Source organism: Lissotriton helveticus, chromosome 6 (assembly GCF_964261635.1).
Source record: "Lissotriton helveticus chromosome 6, aLisHel1.1, whole genome shotgun sequence".
NCBI lineage: Eukaryota > Metazoa > Chordata > Amphibia > Caudata > Salamandridae > Lissotriton > Lissotriton helveticus.
The window spans coordinates 368,509,856-368,529,185 of record NC_136067.1 but is presented as its reverse complement, the minus strand read 5'-3'; the positions used below and the strand labels follow the sequence as shown (position 1 = coordinate 368,529,185).

The window sequence follows — 19,330 nt, the reverse complement described above, 5'->3', positions numbered from 1 at the left end:
GAGGACTCTACCAAAGACCTTCTGCAGAGCATCGATTAAGCTAATGGGCCTGTAGTTTGAGGGGTCATCTCTGGCGCCTTTTTCATAAATCGGGACCACCTCTGTGCCTTTCCAGGACCCGGGGACAGGAGCCCCACTGGCTATGGCATTTGCTAAAAGTAGAATATAACGTGCCCAATTCGGGGTGTCTGCAAGAAATAAACCGCCTGGCAAGCCGTCTGGTCCTGCTGCTTTGGAAGGCACTACTCTACCTATAGCGACCTCTATCTCGGCCAGTCGAAGAGCTCTTCATCGCTATAGGGTCCTGAGGGAGTTTCAAGCTCCTCAGAGGGCATGGCCTCAGGTGTTGGATAAAAGCTCCGAAAATGATCGTATCTATCCTGGCCTGTGATGCAATTGGGGTATATAGGTTTTGTGTCATCCTTGCATCGTGCAAGGGAGACGCAAAACCTTGATAAATATAGACCTTAATTTGGATGAGTAAAAGGAAAAGATTGGCCATGGCAATGACTATGTAAGCCTCTATAAGAGGGTGGTATGGGAATGCCAAACCTACAGGTATACTGCTGTGCAGCGCAGTTGATCGGGAAAATGCGATGAATTGCAGGAAGAGGGGAACAGTTTAGAGATCAGAGCCAGTTTTTGTGAGGGGGAGTTTTGAAGTTACTGCTGGGAACATGAAGGGAATGAGGTATTACCACAAGGCCGTCCATGTATCTATTCATTTCTGGCAAAAATATGTAAGTAGATCTGATAGCGGGATGATTTATGCACTGTAGATCCCACTGTAGTGTTACTGGGATTCAGGGAACTGGGATGGACAGAGGCTGGGAATCAGGTTGTGGGCAGCCTATATTAGGCAATCTCAATGTGCCCTTATGAGGGCCCATGGGATGATACTGGTATCTTGGAGAAGGCAATTCACGGCGTAGGCCACCTTGGTGCAAGCTGCGAGGCGAACATGGGTGGTGGAAGAGACTTAGGCATGCAAATCTGAGGTAGTCATTAGAATTCTCACTAGGTAATTGTAGACATGCTATATGGAGCAATGGAGCCTGCTTTCTACCTCAAGGTACCCTCAGTAAAGGTTTGTTGGGAAATATGCATAGGAGAGAGATTATCGATGGTGCATGGACCGGTATATTAGGCTATCCAAAGTTGTTACGGGGAACCTTCTGGTTTAAATAAACCCAGATAAACATATTTACACCAGACAGATTTGTCGCCTCAGAAAATACCCATGTTTTTTTTTTTGTCCTCATTTTCCACCCAACTAATTCCAGTTTACCTTAGAGATAGCTACACACCGTCTCAGTTTACTGGATATGTAGGCACCTGGAGGTTATAGCTCTTGCCTACCAGTGTTATAAGATACTCATAAAGGCTCAAATTAGGAACGAATGGGGGGCCGCCTTACCGGATTTAGCCAACATATTGGTATCAGGGCACCACCTGATTTCACCGGAGATGTATGCAGAGTAGCAGGGCAGCGTAATCATAGGACCGGGGGAAAAAAAAAAACGTCCACCAAATCAAGGTTACCCTCACTGCAAAAAGTTCCAGAAGGCCCGCTTTTTTTGGTTGCCTGATCTCGAAAGGTCCAACCTAGAAAGTTGTAGCACTGATGACTGCCAATCCGAGAACAACGGAGATGAATAGTCCTTCCATTTTTTACAAATCTCACTTCTCGCCAGCAAGATTGCATAAAAAAGAAAGTGCTTAGCAGGGCCTGTAACTCCCTCCCACAGGCCAAATATTACCAGCGAGAGATCCATTTTTACGGGACAATCGAGAAATTATGTTAATGATTCACTAATAGCGTCCCAGAAGGGGGACAGGGCAGGACAGTCAAAAAACATATGAGTGTCTGATGCGGCAATCGTCCCACACCTCATACAAGATACAGGAGGGCCCTTTGAACATTTTGAGAGTCTCTGAGGTGAATAGTAGGCCCTATGCAGGGTGAACAGATGATTTCTACAGAGCCAGGATGGTTTAACTACCTGGCACAAAAGGGGGTGGTGATGGACGGAGCATCTGAACCAATCAAACACTCACACCCAGTCAACAGATCTGGGTTTAATCCATCACCGTTCTTTAGCCCACTCTGCCACCCCAGGTCAGACATGGCCATATGCAAATCAGTCTGACCCTGTGCCTCATGGGAACAGTCCAGCCCGAACTGCCAAGCCATGCCTTCCCTGGACCGGAAACAAGCTAGCGAGGACCGGTTTCTGGCATTTCAGCCGTCTTCAGCCCGGCTTGCTTGAATCCAGTGGCAAAGTGAGCAAGGGACTCACGTCTGAGCATACCCTGTCAACTTATGGCGAAAAAAGTGGTACAAAAGGGGGTGGTGATGGACGGAGCATCTGAACCAATCAAACACTCACATCCAGTTAACTACCTCCCAGAGTGTTTTACAGGAATTTAGCCACAGTTGTTCATTATCCTGGTCCGGAAGAGGGCCATCCCAGAGTTGGCCAGCCAATTGAAATTCACCCTCTACCTCTTTCAATATTGAGTGGTACCAGAAGGAGACTTCCTTCTATGTCGGGGGGTTTGCTAGTAAGCTGGGATTCTAGATGGTTTCCACCTCCAACTGGAAATTTGCTCTGGGTAACTGACTGCGACTGAGCCCAACTTGCCATCTGCAGGTATTTAAACCTAGAGAGGCCAGGACCCACCCTCTCCCTAAGGAATTCCCATGAAAATAAGGCTCCTTCCACAAACAAATCCCCCCAAACTTCCACCCCGGCTTCCCTCCGCGGTAAGGCCAATCTATCTTTAAGCCATCCCGGGCCACCTGGTGTATCCCACAAGGGAGCCATGTTAGAATAATATCCTAATGCTACAGAACTTCTCATCTTAGTCCAAGTTCTAGCTAGGCCCTGTAAATCCTTTAGTCTAATTTTTTTTAAAGAATTTAGAATCTCCAATTTTAAACAAAAAACCCTCTTGTGGTTACATGGCTCTAGTGAGCCTGGCTAGAGACATACACCCTGCCCCAACATTAGTAGGCATTTTCAATAGCATGCGTGAGTGAGAAAGTTGAAAAGCCCATGCATACAACTGAATATCCGGAGCCGCTAGGTTTCCCTTTTCTCTACGCCGCCTTAGCTTCTTCCAGGCAATCCTGGGTGTGTGGTAAGCCCAAATAAATGAATTGATTTCACTCTGTAACTTAAGCAGTGGTACAGACTCAAAGTGGTGGGGAATAGTATTAAAAAGAAACGTAATTCTAGGCAGGATTGACATATTTACCAGAGATACTCTACCCAAGACAGACAAGGGTAATAATGACCAGGCACGCATGAGTTTCCTACACTCCTTCGCCACAGATGAGAGGTTGATTTCAACTATTTTAGAGATGTCTTGTGAGATGTTAGTTCCAAGATACCTCATCCTAGGGCTAAGCTGTACTTCTGGTTGAATCTCCCCCATGTTCCAAGCCATGACCTTGCATTCATCTCATACCCAGAGACCTCACCGAAATCCTGGGCAAGCTTAACAACCAAGTGGAGGGTAGTAAGTAAATCAGAAGAAAAAAACAAAATGTCATCTGCATATAGGGCTACCTTTCTCTCCCACTCTCCATACCTAAAAGGCTTGATATTAAAATCATCTCGCAATAGTTGGGTAAAAGGTTCGATGTATAAGTTAAATAGGAGAGGGGAGAGAGGGCAGCCCTGGCGTGTACCCCTCGTGATTTCCAGAGGGTCCGATAAGGTGCCATTCACCAGGAGATAAGCAGAAGGATTTTGGTATAACAACCCTATTGCTTGACGAAATTTGTCCCCCGATATTAAACTTACCCAAGACCTCTGACAGGTACAACCAATTGACCCTGTCGAAGGCCTTGGTAGCATCCAGAGTCAGAACAGCCAGAGGGAGTGATTCGGCAGAAGCAATATCAATAGCCCCAATCAAGTCATATGTTAAATCACTTAGTTGCTGGCCCTTCACAAAGCCTCTCTGGTCCTGGTGCAAGATGTCACATGCCACCAGCCCCAATCTTTTGGCCAAAACTGAAGAAAAAAGTTTATAGTCGGCATTAAGTATAGATATTGGTCTATATGACCCGCAGTTAGAGGCAACCTTGCCAGGTTTGAGAATCAAGGTTATTGAAGCATTTTCCCATGAAACTGGTGGGGGGGCATTTCCTCCTGAAGTACTTTATTAAATAGAACAGTCAGAACGGGAACAATTTCCCCAGCAATGGCCCTGTAGATTTCGAAAGGGAGACCATCGGACCTGCTGCTTTCCCTTTTTTACAGCTAGCAATATCCGCATTTACTTCCTCCTGCGTTATCGCCCGATCTAGGTGAGCTCGCTGGTCTACCGTTAAGGAAGGTAACGAGATCTTACTTAACCAAGTCCCTATATAGGAGGGATCGGTACGGCTATTTTCTTTATATATCTCTTGAAAAAAGGACTCAAAGGCCCTCCGAATATCTTCATCGGAGGTAAACGTTGAATTGCCTTGTTTAATTGCCCCGATATTATTCCGAGCTTGGTCCGTCTTCACTTTCCAGGCGAGGAGCCTACCTGCTCCTTCGCCGTACTCGAAATGGGCAATTTTACTCGCTTCCCACCTACAAAGTAGGCGTGTATTTAGGACTGTTTCTAACTGACCTTTTAATCTTGTTAGTTTATTCTGTATTTCATTGCGAGTTTCAACAGAAGTGTTTAGTAGTTGGTCTAATTCAGCTTGCAATTTTTCAATCTCTGCCTCAATAGTGGAGATTTCACTTCTATATAATTTGTTCTTATAGACAGCCCTACTTGTAATTTGGCCCCTTAAGAAGGCTTTATAAGCGTCCCAGACACTAGCCATTGAGGCTGAGCCTATATTTGCTTCCATAAACCACTTTGTCTCCTTAATTAGAGAAAAGACCTCCTCGTCTTCCAACAATATGAAACGATCAAAAGACCACGATCTAGATGAAACAGTAATCATTCCCGCCAGCTCCAGCCAAACTGCTGAATGATCCGATAAATGAGAAGGAAGATATAAAATGTTTTTAACGATACCTTTCAATGCCTGAGTAACCAAGATAAAATCAATCCTTGACTGATGCCTATATTTTTAATTGCGAAATGCAAATCCTAACTTTTGCCCTGACCTTAACCTCCAGATGTCAAAATAAGCAAATTGCTTCATAGCCTCCAACAAAAAAGTCCTGGTTTTAGAAGGGACTAAAGCACGACTGTTAGATGACTTATCAAGATAGGGGTCTAAGACTATATTAAAGTCGCCACCAAAATAACTGGTTCCGGAAACAATAATAGGTGCGAAAAAATGGATTTAAGGGCAGAAGGGTCATCCTGATTCGGGCCATAGTATCCCACAATAGTAATCTGAGTACCAGAAATATTAACAGTCACTATGACCCATCTGCCACCTGGGTCCACTAGTTTTGAAATAAGACAAGACTTAACTGATCTCTTAAAGATTATCGCAACCCCTCTGATATTCATAGACTGGGTTGTAGAGACTTGAAAGTCTATCCATTTATTATTCTGAGCCAATAGAAGCATCTCTGATTCCAATAAATGTGTCTCCTGAAGCACAATGACCTGCGCACTAGAATCTAGCCATGTTGTTTCGTGGGTTACATGACCTCTTCACCAGATGCCAATATACACAGGATAATGTTTACCATATGGTGTGGGGATGTTCAAAGACTCAGAGGTTTTTGCCCATGGTTGTGGAACTTACAGGAGAAATTATGGGGAAGACAACTGCTACTAGTTTCCCTGGTGCTGTTACTAGGGCAGATTATCTCCAAAAGCTAACACCTGCCCTGAGCAGTTCTTAGCCATGTTATCCAATGAGAGGTGGATAACATGGCTAAGAGCATTTGCTCGGTAATGCATGAATATCGCTGACTTTTCAGCGATATTCATGCATTTCGGCCGATTTTTATCACTTAGGAGATAAACATTGATAATATCAAGGCTCCTAAGCGATAAAAATCATCGCTACACGGCGATAAAATTATTGGCGCTAAGCCAACCTAGCGATAATTATCGTTAGTTGTTGGTAATATGCCCCCTTCTTCCCTAACCACTAGGAGTTCCCTGCTGTCAAGTGTAGACAAACCATCATCTGGCCAAGTTTGAAAAGAAGAGTGGAAGTGCATGCACTTCTTTCCTTTGTACCAATATCTTTTCATGAGGTAACTTTAGTCAGCTCCCAGAAAAGGGAGCTGACTAAAGTTACTACCAACTGAAAAGCTGCATTCAGTAACTGGAAAACCTCCGTAATTAGGGTACTTTCCAGCGTGTCGCATTGCCCAATTGTCCAATCTTGTTCCTCAGTTTCCTAGGCAATTCTAATGGCTTACTATCATACCAACGTAAAATGTGATGCATGTCTGTAGCTCATCGAAGCAAATGTCCTTTCATCATAGCCTTCTTTTTTTTAATGACCCCATACTTCAACAATTCCCTTTGGATATATTCTTTCCTTGCTGCCTAAATTGTTTACTCAGATGCAACTGACAGGGGGGGGTTCCGCCGCAAGAGCTCAGGAGTGTCGCCTTACTGATCAGAGCCAGCAGATGATAAATAAAATTATAATAACACAATGTTATTATCATTGAATTGATTGCTGTCTGAGCTGTGATGGAGTCTAAGCAATGAGTATACTGCCGGGTATGGCAGGGAGGAGTAGTTCTGTGCACTTATAAGTGCACATGTCAGTTTGGCCGGACGTCTTTGGCTGGCCAAGCATACATGCGCACTTATGTTTCTCCAACCCAGCTGTGTTGCACAGGCTCCCAGGCACTGTCTGTGCAGCAAACGAGGGTTCACAGACAAATCCTGCTACTGTTGTCATGTTAGGTATAGTATGAGAGTAGCATTTAGATTGGGTGGGGAGCCTGTGCTTTGAGGCCCTTCCCCTTCCGGGCTGGACGAGAGGAGCAACACTGTTGCAAATAGCTGTTTGCGATTTCCTAACAGAGAATCGCAAAAATTCACTATTATGAAATCACAAACGGAAGTCTATGTACATCTGGCCCTATATGCCTTCTATGAATACCGAAAGTCTTAAAATTAGGATTTTTCTAAGTTTAGTATTAGTAAAGTTGAGAAATATCCTAATTTTTAAGACATTCAGTATCCACAGAAGGCATTTAGGAGTCCGAAAGTTAGGAGTCCTAACTTTACTACTACTAAATTGAGAAAAATCCTAATTTTAAGACTTTCGGTATTCACAGCAGGCATTTAGGAGCTCTAAAGTAAGGAGTCCTAACTTTACTACTACTAAATTGAGAAAATTCCTAATTGTAAGACTTTCGGTATTCACAGAATGCATTTAGGAGTCCTAAAGTTAGGAGTCCTAACTTTACTACTACTAAATTGAGAAAAATCCTAACTTTAAGACTTTCGGTATTCACAGAAGGCATTTAAGAGTCCTAAAGTTAGGACTCCTAACTTCTGTGTATACCGAAATGAGTAAGTGTCTTCTGTGAATAACAAAATGAGTAAGTGCCTTCTGTGAATATGAAAATGGTAGTAAGTTTAGGATTTTGTCTTAAGTTAGTTCTGTGAATCGGGCCCCCAGTCTCTATGTAGTTTGTCACTCGTCAATGGGGGATCGTTGTGTCTCCTGTAAAGGGCTATGTCTGAGCATTTAGAGTTGAGGAATGTTAAGATCCTTTTCCTCTTTATAAAATGTATTAACCCATACATATTTTGTGACATGGATGATAACTCTTTGTGTCTAGCGGAAGATATCATGGGGCAATATTATCAAGAAAGGGCGATACATTATCGCCGCTTTTATCGGCAGGAAACTGCCGCCAAAGCAGCGATAATGGGCTTGATAATATGCCCTTGTGAATTCCCATAGAAGCCCAGGTTAACACCAGAACCTGGGCTTCTATGGGAAGTCACAAGTGCATATTATCAAGCCTATTATTGCCGCTTTAGCGGCAGTTTCCTGGCGATAATGTATCGCCCTTTCTTGATAATATGGCCCATAGTTCTGTAATCTGACAAGTATGCTGATAGCAGATCGGTCTTGTTAACCAAATTATATGGCCACAAAAGCAACCTAAATTGATTTTGAATATGTCTTGCACTACATATAATATATTGCCCATTAAGGGGCCTGGGCTCCACTGGACGGTGCAGAAGTCCAGCTAGATGTGCACCAGCTAAAGGACGTCTGATAACTCATACTGGCAAGACAGTATTCATGTGTGCTGGTCTGTCATTCTAGCACTGGCCTGAATTTGATGAGGTAAGAGAAGGACTCTATGGTGGGGATAATGGGCATAATTTATGTAAAGTGTTGCATCGCTGCGTGAAAACAGTGATGCAACACTTTTCAGTGCGCCCTCCTTGTGACACCATGGATGTGCCGTATTTACTGTACCGCGCTCCATGTCGCAAGGATTTACAGATACGTCAGTATTTCTGACGTATCTGTAGGGTCAGTATTGAGGCTGGAGTGTGTTGCAAAAGTGCAGCAATGTGTCATTATACATGGGTAAGTCCCATGTTAAAGGAGCCTGCATCAGTCTTATGCCTGCTGTGAGGCAGGCGTAAGATTTTGACGCAGTGGCGTCCTAGAATTGGCGTAGTGCGTAGTCTGTGACCCTTTTTTTTTAAATGGGGAAATGCCCACCTTGCATACATTATACCAGATGCAGGTATAATATAGCGCAGGGTTTTTCAAAGGGACGCATCTGCTTAGATGCATCACTTTGTAAATATGGAGCAACGTGGTGCATTTTTTACGCTGCTGGTGCGTCACAGATGTGATGCAATGGTGGTGCAAAGGGCTCATGAATAAGCCCCAAATAGTCTCCAGATCTTGAGGGAGTGATCCTTTCTAGTATGATTTTATCCTATGTACATTGTCACCTTCCTGCGTTCTGTGAGAACTACCTGCTGTTGATTGCTTCCGGCATCTAGTCTCTGGGATCTGCGCTTCATGGTCTCGACCTATGTTGTGTGCTCAGTGAGCTTCCTTTATAATCACATCTCACTCTCCCACTTCCTTGGATTGTCTGAAGCCCATTGTTCATCCAAAGGCCATGAAGGAAGCCATTGCTATATACTTGTGTACCACTGACATTATGCTGCTATGCACTTGCACAGTGAACAATTGCTATCTTTTTAGCCCACCTTCGAATTGAAAGTTGAGAGAGAATGAAGTTGGCTGACGCTGTATACCCCACTGCATAAGTTTGAGCAAATGCATAGTATGTGTTGTCATTCCTATTTAAAATTGTAAAAGAAAATCCAAGTTTTAAATCTGTACAATGAAACTTTTTTATTTCTGCAGAATGATTGTGGAAGATGCAGAAGCGGGGCTGTTCACTGTAACTCTGTTCAGAAAAGTGATGGAGGATTTCAAAAACAAAGCAAGACAAAACAAGTATGTAAATGCAGTCTTTTTTTAGTGCATCTCTATAGGCTGACGGCTTTCATAACATTGCATAACCGCTTTGTGGAAAATCAGACGGTCCTCCCAAAACTTCTAATCGTGGGGCATATTATCAAGGGGGGCGATAGGCAATTTTTGCCGAAACGGCCGCTAAGCGGCGATAATACTATCGCCCTATTAGCAAGCTGTCGCTAACAGCAGTTAGCGACAGCTTGTAGGCGATAGCGAGCGGTTTGGGGCCCGCTTTGCATGTCAGCGATATTTATCGGTAATGACATGCAAAGTGGGCGTACCCAACCTGTTAGCGACTGAAAGCAGTCGCTAACATCGCTATCGCCTATTACCAACACAGGCGTCGCGATGGAAATATTTGCGCTAAGCGCGAATATCTCCAAAAACTAACACCTGCTCAGACCAGTTCTTAGCCATTATTTCAATGGGAGGTGGATATAATGGCTAAGACCCTGTTAGCGATAATGCGTGAAAATCGCTGTATTCTCAGCGATATTCACGTATTTTGTCGCTATCGCCGGGAATTTTATCGCTTTTGAGATAAACGTTGCTAATAGCACATTATCTCAGCGATGAAATCCCGTGATGCGTGGCAATAAAAAAATTGCCGCTAACCCTACTTAGCGATAAATATCGCTATTGGTTGATAATATGCCCCCGTATTCTTAATTAGAAGAGCTATGAAAAGTGCAGCCCTGCTGCAGGGCTCACAGCCTCTAATACACTGGGAATTGTGAAAGCTCTTGAATAGGATCCTAATCCTATATGTCTTTCCTTACCCTGAATCCATTAAGACCTAGGGGCATATTAGCAAGAACCTCGTTAAAATTATCGCCATTTTAGCGGCAGGAAACTGCCACTAAAACGGCGATAATGGGCTTGCTATTATGCGTTATAGAATTCCAATGGAAGCCCTGGTTAGATGTCCTGCTCATCTAACCTGGGCTTCTATTGGAATTCTATAACGCATATTAGCCGTTTTCGGCCGCTAAGCGGCGATAATTCTATCGCTCTATTAGTAAGCTGTCGCTAACAGCAGTTAGCGACAGCTTTAGGCGATAGCGAGCGGTTTGGGTCCCGCTTTGCATGTCAGCGATATTTATCGCTAATGACATGCAAAGTGGGCGTACCCAACCTGTTAGCGACTGAAAGCAGTCGCTAACATCGCTATCGCCTATTAGCAAGGCAGGCGTAGCGATGGAAATGTTTCCGCTATCGCCAAAAACTAACGCCTGCTCTGACCAGTTCTTAGCCATGTTATCTAATGGGAGGTGGATAACATGGCCATGAGCATTTTGTCGCTAATGCGTGAATAACGCTGTATTCTCAGCGATATTCACGCTATCGCCGGAAAATGTATCGCTTTGGAGATAAATGTTGCTAATAGCACGTTATCTCAGCGATAATTTCCGGCGATGCTTAGCGATAAAAAATTTGTTGCTAAGCCTAGTTAGCGATAAATATCGCTAATCGTTGGTAATATGCCCCTGAGCTTTTAGCTCGCTACCCTGATCATCCTTTAAGTGGGGCAACCTACACTTCTGTATGTATGTTGTGATCTCCGATAGGCAATCTGCATAAGGCTGTAAGTATAGATCCTGATAGAACAAAGAGAACTTCTTGATAATGGAGTATAATAGAATCAGGGTTCGTATGAGAAATATCATCCATGCCTTTGATACACTGTATCATACTTTTAGACTACCTATCTGAGATTTGATAAGCTTAATCTCAATCGACCCTGTCACCGTATTTGTATTGCAGAGCTTTATTCGTGGCATACTTAGCTGCGATCTGCTCTTTTAGCTCCCACTTTATCACTAACCGTTTTTCAATTTGTTGTAAAAAGATAACCTGCTTATAAATGCCACCTCGAACAATTTCTGGGCATGAGAAATTTTGAGTTGTAGAATTTTGTGCCGCAAATCACGAAGAACATCCTAAGGAGCTCAGTTTTATTTAATGATATACAGTAATGTAATACCACGGATATATGCTTTCATGGTATCCCAGACAATGGAGGGTGTCACTGTACCTTTGTTATTAGTAAGGAATTCCCTTAACAAACCAGAGGTATAAATCACATAATCGTCATTGGACAATAGATGACAGGGAAATGAAAACTTAGGGGCAGCTTTACAAGCCCCTTGCGCTGGCAGTACGTCACTTTTTGTGACGCTCTGGCAACACATTTCTCTGCCCCATATTTACAAGGACTGGAAAAGCCGCCCTATGTGGCTTTTCCTGCCCTTGGAAATACGGCCCCTTTAAACACAGCACTTTGCATGAAAGGGGCGTCCCGGGGGTGTTGCTTTGGGTGTTCCTACACAACACCCATGGAACACAACACATTTCCGGTTTCCGAGGATTCGTAAACCTGGAAATATGTCAGTATGCTACACCACCGTAGGGGTGGCATAGCGAGGGCAATGAGGAGAAATGTTTTCATTTCTCCTCGTTTTTTAGGTCTCGCTCCTAGCGGTGCTCTGCGCAGCAGTGCTCGCGCAGCGCGAGGCATTTTGGAGGTGAAAAACGGGGAATGTGAGCTGACTTAGGAATCACACATGTTCGTGCGTGTGCGTTTCCTTTTCAGCTCCCCCATTGGCCCCTATGCGTGCGTCATATTGTAAAAGACTGCAAGCAATTGGCCCGAGACGCGCACATAGCTCCTCCCTTGGCCTTTTGGTGTCTATTACGCGCTTAGTGAGTGTAATAGACACCAATAGGCCATGGCTCGCAGTAGCGCGCGTGCGCACACCACTCGCGAGTTTGTTTCCTGTCGGGACCGCCAGCCATCTCACGCCCCATATCCGGTGGATTGACCTCACCTCAGCTCTTTCGAGCTTACAGGTTTTTTTCCTACCCTTTGAGTCTCCAAGATAACTTGCTATGATAGAAATGAAACTGCAAACCTCACAGTTTAGCTGTTCTGCTATTGGCTATTAAGTTGTGACGGGCTGTAGGTATCCCACTCAATTAAAGCTGCTTCGCAACTATTGAAGACATGAGCTCTTCTCCTTCATAATGAGGAAATACATTCTACTGTACGCAAACTCGCGTAGGGCAAGTGAGCTTCCCCATGTACTGGTACATAGTGATACAATATATTTGTAGATCCTATTTGTAACAAAAAAAAATAGAACAGTTTGGCTCCTTCATTTTGCCTTTCGTCACAGCCCCACAGCCTGTCGGATTGACCTGACCTCGGCCCTTCCGAGCTTACAGGACACCCGTCTCTTCCCTTCACTGTCGCTCTAGTCCCGAGGTGAACGCTGTGTCTCCTGATCTCCACGTAGCCCAGGTCACCCTGGACATGTTCTTGGCGTGAGAAAGGCGCCTCGTGGGAGTCTGCAGAACAGGTATGGGTGTGGGTAAGATGTTCAGGTTACCAACTGCACACCTTCCTGCTCCTTACTGTGGGTTCGCAAGGTCCTCCAGATTTGTGTTATTAGTACTCCTTTCAGCGAAGTACACATTTATTATTTTTTAAAAACCTGCAATAGCTGCCAAGTGGTCCTGCGTCGCTCCCGATACCTCCATACAGACCCCGCTGTTTTAGTCAACAACTTGAAGTGACTGACCCCTGCCCAGCGCTACCGACCTGACTTGTGATTGAACTTGACCCAGCTCCATCGCCCCTTTAGCACTTAATCTGACAGCTTGAGGGGGCGTCCAGTTTAACCAAGCTACTTGCTTTGCACGCCGAATACAGCGAAGGTGGCTCTACTGATGGGTTTACGTACTCACTGGTGAGCTCTGCTAAAAATCATGTTGCTCTCAGAGCAGGACAGGCTTTGGAGTTTCATCCTTCTGGGGTTGGTAAATGAAGACCATCATCTTATTGAAAATAACTTGTGGTGTTACAAATTGCAGCTGTTTTTCAATCCCAGGTGGCGGCGCTTTCAGGCCGGTCGGTGGTTGTGTGGGGGCTCAGCTCATTTAATGTGAGAGTACCAGCACTTCTCAAGAGAAAATAGGTACTGTTGATAGTGGGTACTAGTGCTTCTATATTTCCGTTTAAATCGCTGACTAAGACCAGCATTGCATTTTCTCTGGACTCTGTGGCAATGACACCCTCCTCTTCCTCAAATTCTCTTACCGACATTATCTCCACCTCCGGCAGGATGCAGGGGCCCTGGCTAGCGCTTGCCGACCCTATGCAAGGCTCACTGGCTTGGCAACTCCTTCCGGGCCTTTTCCACCTCCCTAGCATTTAGCACTGGTTTGACGATAAAGCTGTCTATAATTGTTAACTAAACTTTAACACATACAGAGGATGGGCTTTTCTGCGCCCACAGGGGTATTTGCCTCTCCCTTCTTATGCTAGTGGCTGGGTTAGTATATCATTCCGCCTCATATTGACTGCACTGTAATGGATGAGGGACTCTTTTGCATGCCAAAGGTACGCATAGACCCGGCTTGGCAGCTGTGCAGCAAAATATTTCAAATTTGGTGGAGTAATTTTCTCTTGCTCGTGTTAATTCATGCCTGGTCGGTGCAGCATTCCACCTCATATTGAACGCTTGGATTGTAATGATTAACGCACCAAGGGCCATATGTATCAACACATTTCCCCATAGACACAGAATGGGCAAAACCCTTTGATACATCTGGCCCCGATTTACGTGGCAAAAGTACACTAAATCACCAGAGTTTACATTGTTTATCAGGTATATACATTGTATGCAGCAAGTAATCGTTTGTGCTTTTACTACCGGGCTCTTTCTGTAATGGTTTAGGACAGTGCTCTAAAGGGAACTATAGAAGTACAGGGACTTACTATTTAGAGTACCAGTTTGCTTCTGAGAGGTGCCAGTACTCCCCAATTAAATGTACTGCAGCATTTCTGAAAAGTGCTGTACTCTCCCTGTCAAATTAAACAAGCATTTGCAATGCAATAGGACTAGTTTTAACTGTGACTTCCAACATTTCTTCATCCTGGTCTTCTGTTCCAGAGGTCAAACTAACAGTCTTGGTAAGGCTCACTAAGAGCATCACTAGTTGCCTTCTGGTTAAAGTATGTCTCTTATCTCGAAGGTCGAACATTCACCCCCTGTTAAAGCACTGTCTTTTACATCAGGTGAAAAAAGTATTTACCTCTTCCACATTGCACTGAGCGAGTGAACCAGTCCTTCTCGAAGACACTCCACACCATGCCACATAATTCCAGTCTGCATAATTTCGCTCAATACCACACACTTCCACACCACACAATTCAACTCTACATGTTTCCATTCCACACCACATTAGACAGCAAAACACATAATTCAACTCAACAACAATTACACAACACACCACATCCATCCAATCCACACCACAAAATTCTACATCATGCGACAAAATTCAACAGCCCACCACATAATTAAGCTACACAACATACCACTCCACAACACAAAATTCCATTCCGCATAATTATCACACAACCCCCTCTACACATTACCAGTCCACTCAATAGCACATATTTACTATCCACATATTTTCACTGCACACCATGCCACATAATTCCACACCACACATCCACTCAAAACCACAGCACAATTCCACCACACACAGCTAACGATTCCAATGTAACGCACATGATAAGACTCCACACCACATACATCCACTCCATACCAAAACACCTACCGTAGGTAAAAAACATTGGGGCATATTACCAACAATTAGCGATATTTATCGCTAACTAGGCATAGCAACGAATTTTTTATCGCTAAGCATCGCCGGAAATTATCGCTGAGATAAACGTGCTATTAGCAACGGTTATCTCCAAAGCGATACATTTTCCGGCGATAGCGTGAATATCGCTGAGAATACAGAGATATTCACCCATTAGCGACAAAATGCTCCTAGCCATGTTATCCACCTCCCATTGGATAACATGGCTAAGAACTGGTTAGAAAAGGGGGTGGTGATGAACAGAGTGTCTGAATTAAGCAGACCACTCTTACCCAGTCCAAAGATCAGGGCTTGATCCATCACCGTTATTTAGCTCACTGCCCCATCCCAGCTCAGAACCTGGCTATATACAAATTAGTCTGTCCCTGGCCCAGAGCATCATGGGAACAGGGCAGACCAAACTACCAAGCCAATTCTTCACCAGAAAGGAGACAAGCTACCGGGGACCGGTTTCTGGCATTTCAGCCTCGTCGGCCCGGCTTGCTTAAATCCTGATGGAGCAGTGAGCAAGGGACTGATGTCTGAGTATACCCTGCCACACCTATAGTGGCCAAAAACGATTCAGAAAAGGGGGTGGTGATGAACAGAGTGTCTGAATTAAGCAGACAACTCTTACCCAGTCCAAAGATCAGTGCTTGATCCATCACCGTTATTTAGCTCACTGCCCCATCCCAGCTCAGAACCTGGCTATATGCAAATTAGTCTGTCCCTGGCCCAGAGCATCATGGGAACAGGGCAGACCAAACTACCAAGCCAATTCTTCACCAGAAAGGAGACAAGCTACCGGGGACCGGCTTCTGGCATTTCAGCCTCGTCGGCCCGGCTTGCTTAAATCCTGATGGAGCAGTGAGCAAGGGACGCATGTCTGAGTATACCCTGCCACACCTATAGTGGCCAAAAACGATTCAGAAAAGGGGGTGGTGATGAACAGAGTGTCTGAATTAAGCAGACCACTCTTACCCAGTCCAAAGATCAGGGCTTGATCCATCACCGTTATTTAGCTCACTGCCCCATCCCAGCTCAGAACCTGGCTATATGCAAATTAGTCTGTCCCTGGCCCAGAGCATCATGGGAACAGGGCAGACCAAACTACCAAGCCAATTCTTCACCAGAAAGGAGACAAGCTACCGGGGACCGGTTTCTGGCATTTCAGCCTCGTCGGCCCGGCTTGCTTAAATCCTGATGGAGCAGTGAGCAAGGGACTCATGTCTGAGTATACCCTGCCACACCTATAGTGGCCAAAAACGATTCAGAAAAGGGGGTGGTGATGAACAGAGTGTCTGAATTAAGCAGACCACTCTTACCCAGTCCAAAGATCAGGGCTTGATCCATCACTGTTATTTAACTCACTGCCCCATCCCAGCTCAGAACCTGGCTATATGCAAATTAGTCTGTCCCTGGCCCAGAGCATCATGGGAACAGGGCAGAAACCGGTCCCCGGAAGCTTGTTTCCTTCCCAGTACAAGAATTGGCTTGGTAGTTTGGTTTGCCCTGTTCCCATCATGCACTGGGACAGGAACAGACTAATTTGCATATAGCCAAGTTCTGAGCTGGGATGGTGCAGTGAGCTAAAAAACGGTGATGGATCAAGCCCTGATCTTTGGACTGGGTAAGAGTGGTCTGCTTAATTCAGGCACTCTGTTCATCACCACCCCCTTTTCTGAATGATTTTGTCCACCATAAGCGTGGAAGGGTATACTCAGATGTGAGTCCCTTGCTCATTGCACCATCAGGATTCAAGCAAGCCGGGCCGACGATGCCTGAAATGGCAGAAACCGGTCCCCGTAATGGCTTGGTAGTTTGGTTTGCCCTGTTCCCATCATGCACTGGGACAGGAACAGACTAATTTGCATATAGCCAAGTTCTGAGCTGGGATGGTGCAGTGAGCTAAAAAACTGTGATGGATCAAGCCCTGATCTTTGGACTGGGTAAGAGTGGTCTGCTTAATTCAGGCACTCTGTTCATCACCACCCCCTTTTCTGAATCAAGAGCTGGTTAGAGCAGGCGTTAGTTTTTGGCGATAGCGGGAATATTTCCATCGCTACGTCTGCCTTGCTAATAGACGATAGCGACGTTAGTGACTGCTTTCAGTCGCTAACAGGTTGGGTACGCCCACTTTGCATGTCATTAGCGATAAATATCGCTGACATGCAAAGCGGGACCCAAACCGCTCGCTATCGCCTAAAGCTGTCGCTAACTGCTGTTAGCGACAGCTTGCTAATAGAGCAATAGAATTATCGCCGCTTAGCGGCCGAAAACGGCCGCTAAAGTGGCGATAATTGCCTATCGCCCTGCATGGTAATATGCCCCATAGTCATTTACAACGTCAGCTCTAACTCTCACAAATGCGAGTTCTATTGCATTGCAAATGCTTGTTTCCTCTTTCAACGAGTGCTGCATTCTACAGCACGCATTGAAAGAGGAAAATGCCTGTAGTGATTGTTTTTGTGCAGGAAGGTGCCTCTTCCTGCATAAAGACAATCTCCCCATGATGCAGGTATCCTTGCACCATGGTGCCAGGGTGCCTGCGCCGGCGCATGGCAGCTGTTTGTGCGCCAGTGCAGGGGAGAGCACAGGAATGCGACATATCATTGTAAATATGTCATAAATATGTCAAATATGTTGCATTCCAGTGCTCTGAAAGTGCCGCAGTATGGCGCATGTAAAGGGCTTGTGGTGCCACGCTGAGGCACCTTCTTGTAAATCAGCCCCTTAGATCGCATAGCTCAACAATTGATAAGACAAGGTGTAAATAAATGTGGGTTGTGGTCTGACACGATTCTGGGGCATACTTCTATTTCTATGTTTGTTAATAAGGGCCTCCCGGCTAAAACCATATTGATCCTGGCGTAGTGTTTATGTAGGCATGAATAAAAAGTATACCCAGGATTACCAGGGTGTACAGTCCACCATACATCACAGAGCCTATGAAGCCGGATCAGCTCATTGATAGAAGCCCTAGTCCTAGTCACACGGGGTATAGTTTTAGATCGGTTGAATCAATACTATAATCCATTACGCAGTTAAAATCACCCACTATAAAATCAGTTTCCCAACCCAGTCTAGGAGCTCTAAGGAAAGCAAATCCAATACCTTTAAATCATCAATTTTTGGCCTGTAAAGTACACATACAACAAATCTCTGGGAATTCATGTTGTGAAGTATTCAAATCCCAAAATAAGCAATCTGTTGCTTAAATGCGAATAGGAAACTGTAAATTTACCCCTTTCAAAGTTCGTTACTTTCCCAACTTTTGCCTAAATTGGAATAGTCAGGTTGACTCCTTTGAAATTCTACACTTTTTCTAGTCTAATGTTTATATTACGGATAACACAATGTATTTATTATTTATATAAATTGTATCTACTTAATTAAGATTGATATTTGTTTTATTAGTATATTTATGTTAATTGTAATTAAGTTACTGTTTATATGTATTTTTTAAATGCTTAAATATTATTTTTAGACTTTCTGAAGTGTATGTATTTATATTTATTATTAATTACAACTATTTTATATTCATTTTAATATTACATTAGGTTGCATATATGTTTTGGTTTTATATATATATATATTCACTGAAAAAACCATAGGTTTCACACCAGTTATAGTTAGGTGGAAATTTTACTCGCATAAAACCATTGAAATTCCCACGTTATAGTTAGTTGGACTCACTATAACTTGCACGTGCAATGCACTGCTGATGACGTCACATATTACATCACTCATGACATGGTCAGTGACATCACTCATGACATCACTGATGACATCTCAAATGACATCACTGATGACAACATCCTTGTGACAAAGTGGCAGACCTCCTATCAGCATAAAATAACCTTTGACACACACATTCAAAAATAGAAACTAACATTTTCTTAAAAAAGGAGAAACCAATACCAATTACAACAACTTATTAGGTAATTCCAACATCTACATACACATCCACTCATTCACCAGTTCTATATAGTCACTCATGCATGTACTTACTCATCATATGTACTCATACACCTATACATCCTGTTACACACTAATACTCATCCATATAGTTACTCACACACAAATTCACACATGCAAATAAACTATCAAAAAACCATTTACTTGATTATACTGCTATATACACACCACTACACATACTTCTACAGAAACGGAAACATATTTACTCTCTTAAACAACCAACTATAAAAACACATACTCACTAACCCACCCACACACACAATCATCCACCCATACAGTCTTGCA

General features: G+C 44.1%; 1 protein-coding gene across 1 annotated transcript in view; it reads left to right on the top strand.

Annotated features, from left to right (window-relative positions):
* The window catches only part of ATP6V1C2 (ATPase H+ transporting V1 subunit C2), a 369,892-nt gene that overhangs the window by 289,380 nt on the left and 61,182 nt on the right, over positions 1 to 19,330 (top strand). The window contains exon 9 of the mRNA XM_078647802.1: positions 9,302 to 9,394. Coding sequence (XP_078503928.1) covers positions 9,302 to 9,394 — 93 coding nt within the window. The remainder of the gene's footprint in view (positions 1 to 9,301; positions 9,395 to 19,330) is intronic.